The 12,516-nt window shown below is 47.1% G+C and overlaps 1 protein-coding gene across 1 annotated transcript in view; it reads right to left on the bottom strand.

The window, feature by feature from the left end:
- Nucleotides 1-12,516, bottom strand: part of LOC140427278 (uncharacterized) — an 85,513-nt gene that overhangs the window by 9,411 nt on the left and 63,586 nt on the right. The window contains exon 2 of the mRNA XM_072512858.1: nt 79-167. Within this exon, the coding sequence (XP_072368959.1) occupies nt 79-167 (89 nt within the window). The remainder of the gene's footprint in view (nt 1-78; nt 168-12,516) is intronic.

Genomic DNA, 12,516 nt, shown 5'->3' with positions numbered 1-12,516 from the left:
ACAGCACATTATTACAAATTATTAGCCCCAAAGAGTTGGGATTTAAAAAAAAAAAAATTTTCTAGATAAATGTCCTACCTTCCATCTTCTCAGGGGCTTTAAGGATAAATCAGCCAGACGTCCTGAATCTATCAGATTGACACCTCCGCACACTTGCTTGCACCCGTCTAAAATGGATAAAATTTAAGTTGAAAAAAAAAGCTGCTCAAGACACCATCGTCCATAAGAATGAGTGAGGTCCGCAGAACCATTAAACCGTGCCTTATGTTCATACAGTGGATAACCGATGAGCACGGTTTATTACTTTATGAGCACTAATCTCCAGTACAGATAGATGAGGTGTCAGATTATATGATGACAAGTAACTAAAACAAGGTTTAACATCACTTATAAACAAAGCAAAGGTTATTAAACTGGAGCAGACAGATGATCATTTAAATGGGTTCAGGCAAAGGTCCGTGTAACAGCTAGTTATCAAATCACTGAGCAACGCTGCCAGTCCCTTCTTTAAATGTAACACTTAAAAACACACAAAGAATGGGCCCTGGGCCTAAAGTAATCCAGTCTACCCAGGTAACGATTGCTAAATCAAACACCGCTACATATAAAAAGGGGGGGGAGCGACTGCTTTTGATCACTTCTCTATCATTTCATTTCAACTGGTGTTGGATCTTTGCAGTACGGAAAGAAACAATATGCTTGGATTAGGATTACCGGGGGATTAGGAGGCTCCATAAACTGAAGAAAAACAGGCAATTTTGCAGATGGCTGACTCAAAGCCCATTAAACCATTCATTCAGCAATGAAACCTCAACAGTAACAAATATTGAAGAAGAACAGGTTGGACAAGGGAGGCGGAATGAAATTGTTTGAGAAATCACTGGGCAAGCGTTCATGCATCAATCAGGCGCTTGCTTGTATCTAAGGTCAGGATGAAGAGTTCTTCGGAATAGAAGGTAACACTAAATAACTTGAACCACTGAGATCTTAGACTTTGGGTTTGCCCCACTGGAATTTCAGCCTGCATTTACGTTACAATGGTAACGGCAGTGAATACTATCCAGTGATTCCTGTTAAAATTATAGTTAAAATTGCATAACCTCCAATGTTCACAGTCTAGGGGGGGGTCACAAATGGAGAATTGACATTTAGTGGGTGGGACAGTTAATAGCTAATGACAGCGCACTAATCTTGAACGTTCAGGAGTCGGGGTTGGGAGGTGGGTGATGAAGAGAGTGACCAAAGCAATGCAAGATTGCATAATTAAAAAATACACTAATGTTTTGCAAACTGCAATTCATTCCAACAATTACTGCTGTTCCATTTAATGCCCTGCCCTTGAACAGCCAGCTTGGTGTCCTCTTTCAGATTGTTTTTTTTCTCATTGTTCTTTTTCTCTCACTGATCTGTCTGTACTACCTGCCTCTAAAAGTGACATATCTCCACCCCATCAACCCCCCTGCGCCCCCCCCCCCCAACTCCCATACCCCCTGGGGATGTGTTTCCCCATTCCCATCACTTTGCTTGAGTCTGTCAATTATTTTGTTACCACGACTCCAGTTCTTACCTAAAATCCAATTTGCTACTTACCCTCTCTAAGCACGCACTAGCTTAAATAGAGAATAATTAGTTTTATTTAAATACAGCTTTATGAGCACCGTTGACTTTCCACTGACGTAAGGTAACGCAGACATTAAATTAAAGCAGGTTTAGCTTTTTTTTAACTGAAGATCAAGTTTGAACACTGAACATTATTATTCAATAATTTATCATTTCACTTCACCACTGACTGTTTACTGATTCTGGAAAATCTCAACAATGATCAAAGGGGGGGGGAAATAAGTATAAATAAGGAAAGACTTGATTCTTTTCTTGGACTTCATGCCAAAATAAAACAGCAGCAATTTGGCATTTATTCAGCACCTTTAACTTGTAAATCATCCCGCACTTCACAGGGCAATAATCAAAAAAGTCACACTTGGTCAGAGGTAAAATTAAAATATGCCGTGATGTGGGGGACCTTGAGGGAAAGGCACCATTTCAGGTAAACACATAGGCCTGAGGATCCTGGATTCTTTTAGGATCTCTGCTAATTTAGCTGAGCTCAGCCCTGTTCAGCTAAGCCGCAGGAAAATCAGTCAGGTTTGCCACTCCTGGCTGCTTACGTTTTCTCCCGACATCCAAAGATCAGGCATTCCCGCTGCTCTTCACTGATCCTCACCTTCTGATAGAGAAGGTGGGGGCCAGGGGAAGAGGGGGGGGAAGAGTGGGAAAGTACAAACTAGAATTAATTAATTAAATAATCTTGCCCCCCCCCCCAAAGCACATTACATCCATTTGGGAACCATGGGCGACATTCTCCGACCCCCCGCCGGGTCGGAGAATCGCCGGGGGCTGGTGTGAATCCCGCCCCCACCGGTTGCCGAAATCTCCGGCACCGGATATTCGGCGGGGGCGGGAATTGCCCCGCGCCGGTTGGCGCCCCCCCCCCCCCCCCCGCCCGCTCGATTCTGCGGCCCGGACGGGCCAAAGTCCCGCCGATAAATTGCCTGTCCCGCCGGCGTAAATTAAATCACCTACCTTACCGGTGGGACATGGCGGCGCGGGCGGGCTCCGGGGTCCTGGGGGGGGGGGGGGCGCGGGGCGATCTGGCCCCGGGGGGTGCCCCCACGGTGGCCTGGCCCGCAATCGGGGCCCACCGATCCGCGGGCGGGCCTGTGCCGTGGGGGCACTCTTTCCCTTCCGCCTCCGCCACGGTCTCCACCATGGCGGAGGCAGAAGAGACTCCCTCCACTGCGCATGCGTGGGAAACTGTCAGCGGCCGCTGACGCTCCCGCGCATGCGCCGCCCCGAGATGTCATTTCCGCGCCAGCTGGCGGGGCAACAAAGGCCGTTTCCGCCAGCTGGCGGGGCGGAAATTCCTCCAGCGTCGGCCTAGCCCCTCAATGTTGGGGCTCGCCCCCAAAGATGCGGAGCATTCCACACCTTTGGGGCGGCGCGATGCCCATCTGATTGGCGCCGTTTTGGGCGCCAGTCGGCGGACATCGCGCCGTTTCGGGAGAATTTCGCCCCATATGTTCCCATCAAGGTCGACCTTTACACCAATAATCATCATAGAATCCCTACAGTGCAGAAGAGTCTACACCGACCCTCTGAAAGAGCACCCTACCTAGGCCCACACCCCGTCCTATCCCCGTAACCCAATCTAATGTTTTGGACACTAAGTAACAATTTAGCATGGCCAATCCGCCCAACTTGCTCATCTTTGGACTGTGGGAGTAAACCGGAGCACCCGGATGAAACCCACGCAGACAGTGGGGGGAAATGCAAACTCCACACAGTCACTCAAGGTCAGAATTGAACACAGGTCATTGGCGTTGTGAGACAGCAGTGCTAACCACTGTGCCACCTTGCCACACCAAAGGATAATTTCGAGGGGTTTATTTGCATGTTTGATTTGTGGCCACACCAGCATTTTGTACACGGATTGGCTAGGTGAGTGCACTGATTGGGCAGCAGCCCCTGGCTTGTGACAGATATGGGTGTACCCTGGGGGAGGTCCGGTCTTCCATTGTCGCACTGTTTGCGCTGTTTAGTTCCAAGTCCCAGTGCAGCAAATTGTTTGGTTGCTGTCCCTCCTCAGAGGGCGCTGTGATTTGGGTGGTCCGCAATGGTGATATTAGCAGAGTATCAGTTCAAGCAGGTCTCGGCAGACAAGCTGATCAAAACCAGTGCTTCCCCGGACAGTGTTTCCTACCTGCCACCTTTTGCAGTGAGTGTGTAAAGAGTTCGCAGGGAAGTGGACGGGAGCCGGGCAACCGGGAGGTTTGATTCCTGCAAACCTACAATCAGCTTTTACATGAGATATGCAATGATATATTTGAAAAATTCTGACATTTTAAACCAAAAATCATGGACGGGATTTTCTGGCCGTTCCCACCAGATATAAAAAGGGGAGTGGCTGATTTTGTCACTCCTATAATATTTCATTTCAGCTAGTGTTGGATCTACACAGTATGGAAAGAAATATTATGCTTGGAATTAGGATGAGGCAGGGATAAAGAGGTTATTCGGTCCCGCTGCCAGCGAGCCCCAGTCCCCCACACTGCCCCCGCTGCAGGTTTCCCACAGCAGAAGCAGAGAGTGCGAGCGACAGGAAACCCCATTGACAGTGGGAAGATCTGGATGATCCGGCCAATGGCGGGCTGCTTCCGTCACCGCAAACTCACAACGCGGGGTACAAAATCCCGCCCCATGGGTTGAGTTTTAGATAAAATCAACCTTACATGGATATATCTGAATTGTTGGGCACGATTTACCAGCCTCGTCGAGCACGGCTTGGTGACGGGAGGTCTCTCACGAGATTGCGATTCTCCAAACGCCCCTGCTGGGCGAGATCCAGATTAGCACATTTAAGTGAGCTCATCAAATATGTCTGCGCCTTATTCTCCAGCCACGCCCGGGAGACCTCGCCATGTCACCATTTAGCACCGGTCCACACAAACGTAGACCAGGCATAACACCACCAGGGGGGAGAGGGGAGTTCCCAGGCCATTAGAGACCCCTGGGTGGTCGGCCCTGAGAATGGTGGTACCCTGGCACTCTTGCTGGCATTGCCTGCCTGGCACCTTGGCACTGTTACACAGGCACCCTGACAGTGCCACCCTAGCACTTCCAGGGTGCCAAGGTGGCACTGCCAGGGTGCAGGCTGGTAGTTCCAAGGTGCCCGCATGCCAGGTTGCCCGGTGCCAGGCCCGGGGTGCCTTGCGCATAAGAGGTGGGGTGAGTGGGGGAATTGAGGACCCCATAAAAGGTACGTAGGATGCTGTGGCCCAGGTGGGGTCGATGAGGGAGGTTTAAAGATCAGGCGGGCTTTAAAAATGGCGCCCCGATCATTGAGTACTCTTCATGCACTGGTCAGCTGAGCTCGTCGGAATGTTCCACACCAAGGCCAAAAAAACCTGGCAATGGTGGTATCTTTCTAGGCACACACTCTGCTAAACCCACCTGAAATGGACTCTGTTTTTGTCTAGTTGAATCACGCCCGTAGTCACTGTTCGGAATGTAGGAAACATGGGAAGTCATTGTGCACACAGTATAATCCCACAAACAGCAATAAGAATCTGATTGGATAATCTGTTTTTGCTGATGTTGTTTGAGGGATAATTACTGATTAGGATAGACTTTTTTTTACCCAATTAAGGGGCAATTTGGTGTGGCCAATCCAACTACTCTGCACATCTTTTGGGTTGTGGAGGTGAGAGCTATGCAGACACGGGGAGAATGTGCAAACTCCACACGGACAGTTTGATCAGGAGAGATTGATGGTGAAAGTGATGAGGTGTTTCATTGTCACAAGAGACTTCTATCAGTCAGCACATATCCTGGATCTGTACAGCGCCTCTTAGCAATTATCTGATACCAGTATGCGCCAGCTGTTGCTGTGCTCCCACCAACAATGCAAGGCCTGGCAAGGCTGGCCTTTAACTGTCTGACCTCGTCCATGAGAAAGAGTCACTTGGGTGGTTTACTGAAGGGCCATCAGCATTCATAGAATCATATCTCAACATGGGCTCAGAAAGAGGGAACAGGCACAAAAAGGAGCTCACAGGAATGGTAACTTGTATTCCTGACAAGGAGATTTTTGCTACTGGGAGCACAAAACCATAAAATTGTCCTTAGCATGCTTTTCCCGGGTATTGAAAATTTTAATTTTTTCGATTGCTAATAAGCTCAAGATCATTCCACAATTGGTATTCGGACAATGCCACAGATTGTCATCGCGTAGCTGGAGAGCTAAGCACTAATGAACAACGGTAGCCCCTGCAATAGAAGTGTTGTCTGTGAATACACTCAGAATTACAGAATTGTTACAACGCAAAGGAGGTCATTTGGTCCATCATATCTGTACCGTCCCTCCAAATGAGCATCATGGATGGCTGTATTTTGACAATATTTGTGATTAGCAAATTCTGTCTACATAGAATGAGGTATCAGCCACACAGACTGCCTATTACACCATTTGCCCGTTTGAGGTCGACAACATGGATTCCGAAAAGCTTCAGCAGCAATGTAAATAGCGCATTCTTCCTCGCAAAATTCTTAGACACAACACCACAAGATTCACTCATCCTGCATAAAGTTTAATCTGCAGTAAGTGCGGAAAAATTAAGTAAGTGCGGGCAGAATCCGAACAGAATGTGTGAATGCCGTCACCAAGATTTGAAAAAGAAAGTTCCATCGCACAAGAAGGTGGCTGGTCTGAAGGGAAATTCTAAAGTAAGGGAATCAAACTGTTCCCTATGTCAAGTAGCTGTACCACGAGTGTCCACCGCAAAGCGTTTCACACTAATTGTCACTCTTTTATTATTATCATATTGCTAGTTGTCATTCACTAGGAAAGTTGGTGATTGGTGCTGGTCCTGCTGAATGAGGTGTCTGCCTGACTTATCAGTGGCCTTTAGCTTTGTTTTAAAATAGCCAAGATTAAAAAGCAAGATTGCAACCACATAGCGTTGTATCACATTCCTCAGGATTGGAATACTTCACAGCCACTTTACTATTTTTCAGTGCAGTTACTGCCATTGTTTAGGCAAATCCTTCCTTTTTTTCTGTTTAAAATTTTTTTTTTTAAATTCCAATTAAGGGGCAATTTAACTTGGCCAATCCACCTATCCTCACTTCTTTGGGTTGTGGGGGTGACACACGGGGAGGATATGAAAACTTCACACGGACAGTGACCTGGGGCCGGGATCAAACCCCGGTCCTCGGCACCATGAGGCAGCAGTGCTAACCACTGTGCCACGGTGCCACCCTTGTGTAGGCAAATCCAATAGTCATTTTGCACTTAGTAAGGACCCACAAACAGCAATGAGATGACGGCTCAGATTAAACGTGTTTCTAGTGATCGTGAATGAAGGAAGCATGCTGGTCAGGAAACCAGGTGAATACTTTTCATTGAATCCTGACATGTGACCTTTGATGCACAACCGGAGCAGGACCTTGGGTTAATGTCGCACTTAAAGGGCAGACTGCAAGTTCCACCTGCAACGTGACAAGACAGCAAAATTACAGTCTCACTCATTTAGTCGCATTAATGGATGAGATGTGAATGTGTGGTAGAGACCTGTACAAGAGCACTCCCTACACACTGGCAGGGAAGCGGCTCATGGATTCCAGGTTCAATGTTCACTGTGCATATCACTTATACTACATCACAGATAAATAAATTAGTATCTCTAATTTATTAAAGTAAAATCAAAACTATAGGTAGATGCAAATTTTAATCGCTGTGGGAATTTTATCGGGGTTGATTGCAGGCTGGCTTGTGGCATTGCAGTGAAACTTCACTTAATAATGCCATATGTTCTGAATTGTGTGTGCAGCTCCTTGAAATGCAAAACAGACATCAGGTATGGTTTAATTTATGGAAACTGGCTGGATCCAATTGGCATCATAGAATGGGGTGGCCCAATTATTCCACATGCAATAAATTCACAGTTCTTAACAACAAGGCTTTTTGTTACCAGGTACTCAAATTCCATGTGGTGAAGTAGTGTGTAAGGAAAGTTCTGAAAAGAAAGTGAACTTAATGATGTGATACATAGTCCACTTCTGTTCCAGACCCTGTGTGAGTGCTCAGTAAATTACTGTTCTCTGTCCATTTTGAAAATGTTTAATTTTGTTTCCAAGTAAAAGACATATATTTGCAATGTGATATTACAATGCCAGCTCTGTGAACTATAATATTTATTTAGATAAAATTCTGGCCACTTTTATTTATCGTATTTCATGAAAATTGCATCATGGTACACAATGCTTCGACTAAAGTGAATTAATACTTTATTCCAGCAGGTGGGGCAAGATCTTCAGATAACAAGCCAGCATATATCTGAGTTACACAAATGTAATATATATAATCTGTTACAGATTAAATGTCAAACTTAAAACATGGTCAGTTTCATAATATTTTTCACATTTTTTCAAGGGAAATCTGGAACAATATCTAATTTCTACCCTTCACCTTAGTTCCCGACGATGACAACGATCGGAATTTTCCCGGCGTTGCCATTCACTTTTTCCAGTGCGGCTCACCCCCAACAATGGGTTTCCCGGCGGAGTGAGGTGGTTTCAATGGGAAATCCCATTGACAAGCGGCGGGAACAGAGAATCCCGCCGCCAGTGAATGGTGCACCTCTGGGAAACACAAGGTTGGGGGACTGGATAATCCCACCCAAAGTTAGGAAGTTAGAGGAAAACAGTCACCAGACTCGCTTATAAACATCAATCACAATTTAAGAAACTCAGCTTTTGCCCCAAAAACATCTTTGCAAAAGCTCTGAAACTGCACTTGTTTGAAACTTGACTCTTGGTGAATCACGCACTAAAATATGAAGCATCAAAAACAGGGCTGTAGTTAAAGAACCCAGAGCTACAGAGTAAAGTCCGCTAGCAATCTTAAATTCCATTCCATAACTGAATCAGGCCTATGAACTTTCCCACGTTCAGCAGGAGTCTCAGTTAAATTAGGTCCTCCTGATTGAGGAGTGCATTCTCCTGCTTGCACTATTCTGGTAATGCCTGACTTTGCTGGTCTTGTTTGCTTTCTCTGGCGTCTGGCGGGAAGCCCTGATTTAATAAAGGACTCTCAATGGCGCCCTTTGGTGATCTTCCACGTTCTGTCCCTTTTTTGTCCCTTTCATGGAATGTGGTCATCGCTGGTTAGCCCAGCATTCGTTGCCCATCCCTAATTGCCTTTGAGAAGGTGATGGTGAGCTGCCTTCTTGAACCGCTGCAGTCCAACTGGTGCAGGTACTCCCACAGTGCTGTTATGGAGTTGCAGAGTTTTGACCCAATGACACTGAAGGAATGATGATATAGTTCCAAGTCAGGATGGTGTGCGACTTGGAGGGGAACTTGCAGGTAGTGGTGTTCAGTTGTGTCTGCGGCCCCTGCCCTTGCAGGTGGGAGAGGCCACGAGTTGGGAAGGTGCTATTGAAGGAGCCTCGGTAACGTGCTGCAGTGCATCTTATAGGTGGTGCATACTGCTGTCACTGTACATCAGTGGTGCTGGGAGTGACGGTTTAAGGGGGTGAATGGGGTGCCAGTCAAGTGGATGCTTTGTCCTGGATAGCGTTGAGCTTCTTGAGTGTTTTTGGAGCTGCACTCATCCAGGCATGTGGAGGGTATTTCAGTATACCCCTGAATTCTGTCCTGTGGATGGTGGACAGGCTTTGGGGAGTCAGGAGGTGAGTTACTCATCTCACAATTCCTAGTCTCTGATGTGCTCTGAAGCCATAGTATTTATATGGCTAGTTCAGTTGATTATTTCTGGTAATCCACAGGATGTTAATAGTGCCATTGCATGTCAAGAGGAGGTGGTTACATTTCTCTTGTTGGAGATGCTCATTGCCATGCAATTGGGTAGCACAAGTGTTATCAGCCCAAGCCTGAATGTTGCAGATGGACATAGATAACTTTTGTATCTGAGGAGACACGAATGGTACTGAACATTCATCAGAGAACATCCCCAATTCAGACTTTATGATGGAAGGAAGGTCATTGATGAAGCACCTGAAGATGGTTGGGCCTAGGACATGACCCTGAGGAACGCCTGCAGTGATGTCCTGGAACTGAGATGATTGGCAACCAACCACCACAACCATTGATTTAAATTGTGTCACACGCAGTCAAATACTGCCTTGATTCTCACCTCTCGTCTTGAGTTCAACTCTTTTATCCATGTTTGGACCAAGATTGTCATGAGGTGAGGAGCTGAGGGGTCCTGGTGAACCTAAACTGTGAATCAGTTATTGCTGTGTAACTGCCGATTGATGGCACTGTCGACATCATCCATTACTTTGCTGATGATCTAGAGGAGGCTGATGAGATAGTAATTGGCCAAATTAGATTTGTCCTCTTTTTTTGTAGATAGGACAAAACTGTGCAGTTTTCCACCTCAGCAGGCAGACAGCTGGTGGCAGCTGAAAACCACAACCAGGCAGTCGTGGAGACAGAAAATCAGGAGCAAAAATAAAGAGCGAGGAGAGGAAAAATAGAAAAAGAGGTAAAGAGCAATAAAATAAGACAAATGTGTTAACTCCTACTTACAATGGTTCAATTGGCACAGCGATGTAAATGAGAGTTTTGTTTCACTACCTTTTCACATTGAGCCAAAATGTTGGAAAAATAATGGTGCATTATCAATGTGTAAATTAGCCAGCGGGTTCAGGAGAAGAGGAGACGTGCTGGGTTCAAAATCCTCAGAGCTTGCTGGTCAGTCACTCTGTCTATAGACCATAGAATCTCTACAGTGTAGAAGGAGGCCATTTGGCCCATCAAGTCTGCGCCGACCCTCTGAAAGAGCACCTTACATAGGCCCGCATCTATCCCTGTAACCCCATCTAACCTGTACATCTTTGTACACTGGGGGACAATTTAGCATGGCCAATCCAACTAACCTGCACATCTTTGGACTGTGGGAGGAAACCGGAGCACCCGGAGGAAACCCATGCAGACACAGGGAGAAAGTGCGAACTCCACACAGGCAGTCACCCGAGGCTGGAATTGAACCTGGGTCCCTGGCGCTGTGAGGCAGCAGTGCTAACCAATTTTGCCACCGTAACGTCCTATCACTGTTAAGAATTTGTTGGATTTGCACAATAGAAAGTTACGACTCATCATTAATAACGGGGCCCAATTTTACGCCCACACTGCATCTGAAAAGCAGCCCGCCACGGCACAGCGTGGCAGATAGAAACAGGGAGACCCTGCTCCTGAGATCTACCCAGCTCACAGCACCTCATGAGATCTAACGCAATCCCGCGAGACTTTGTGATGTAAATCCCACCCATTGTGGACGGGATCACGTTTTTGCAAATCTGCATATTAAAGCAAAACAACTAGTCTCAGTTTAATGTGCAGATTCCTGAGGTCCCGAAGCGTGAGAGCTATCGCCTTCGCCTCAGAGATTTCGGGTGAGTGCCGTTCTGTGCTGGTCTCCACAAACAGGGACCAGGTGGAACGGCACTCGTGAGGATCTCCCAGGCGATCAGAGGCCCCCAACTGCATGCCTTTTGGGCAGGCTGGTACCCTGGCACTGCTGGTGCTACTGGGCATCCTGGCACTGCCAACCTGCCACTGCCAAGGTGCCCAGGTGGCACTGCCAGCATTCCCCGCTGAGTCTCCCTATCTAACATGAGTGATGTTTTATAACGTTGTGTTTCTCTGCACTACGAGTGCCGGGAAACACACGGCTAAACGTGCTCACGATGGGAATTTGTTCCCATTTAGTTAAATCCCGCCAACATAAGTACCCTTTTAGCTACTAAATAGACAACGATTGATTAGGCATAGCAATAACAATCACCCCAGTCCAGAATGAGAACAATTGAAACATTTAAGTCCCTTTCCTGCATACCTATTCCAATCTTTCTTTCCCTCCCTATTTCATTTTCTATATGCGATTTGATTATAATTCACCCTCTTTTCAATCATTCCTGTTTCAGTTTCAAACCTAGAGTGTGAGATATTCCGGCTGTTCTCACCGGCAGGTTCTTCCGGCCCTGCCAGTGGTGCACCCCTGCCATGGGCTTCCTCGTGGCGTGGGGTGGAATTAATGGGAAATCCCATTGTTAGTGGCAGGACCAGGTGAGTCCACTGCCAGCCAATAGCAGACTGTCTCCAGCCGCTGAGAAACACACTGTGGGGAGGCCAGAGAATCCCACCCTGAGATCTTGTTGTTAGAGGAGTAAATTTGGTGGCCCATAGGTGATGCCCTTGCCTCTAAGCCAGGAGCCCCTGGTTCAAGTCCCACTCCAGCACTTGTTGGTCACGGAAGCAGTATTCTTGACGTGGTTCAACAGGTTGACAACCAGCCTGCTAATCATTACAACACTCCTTGCACTAATCCTCAAAGGGGAAAATAGTATGTGTGAAGATACAAAACAAACATTGCCTTGAACAGATGCCCTGTTATAGACTCATACTTCCAGCATGAAACAGTGCAAGCACGGTAGCATTGTGGTTAGCACAATTGCTTCACAGCTCCAGGGTCCCAGGTTCAATTCCCAGCTTGGGTCACTGTCTGTACGGAGTTGGCACGCTCTCCCCGTGTGTGCGTGGGTTTCCTCCGGGTGCTCCGTTTTCCCCCCACAGTCCAAAGATGTGCGGGTTATGTGGATTGGCCATGATAAATTGTCCTTAGTGTCGAAAATTGCCCTTAGTGTTGGGTGGGGTTACTGGGTTATGGGGATAGGGTGGAGGTAAGGGCTTGGGTAGGGTGCTCTTTCCAAGAGCCGGTGCAGACTCGATGGGCCAAATGGCCTCCTTCTATAAGGAACCTGGTGCTGAAGTGTGAGGTGAAAATGAGCATGTGCGATTCCTTTGTCCAGGTGATTTCCGAGGTGACTGAAGGAGATGCTTCCTGTACCAGCAGTCCTCGGCATTACAACACTATTGGTTCCTGGAAAATCCGTATGAGCCAGACCATTGTAAGCCAGAATCGAATTTCCCATA

The sequence above is a fragment of the Scyliorhinus torazame genome, chromosome 7 (assembly GCF_047496885.1).
Source record: "Scyliorhinus torazame isolate Kashiwa2021f chromosome 7, sScyTor2.1, whole genome shotgun sequence".
Classification (NCBI taxonomy): domain Eukaryota; kingdom Metazoa; phylum Chordata; class Chondrichthyes; order Carcharhiniformes; family Scyliorhinidae; genus Scyliorhinus; species Scyliorhinus torazame.
The sequence above is the reverse complement of the archived record's forward strand: the minus strand, read 5'-3'. Positions and strand labels throughout refer to the sequence as shown.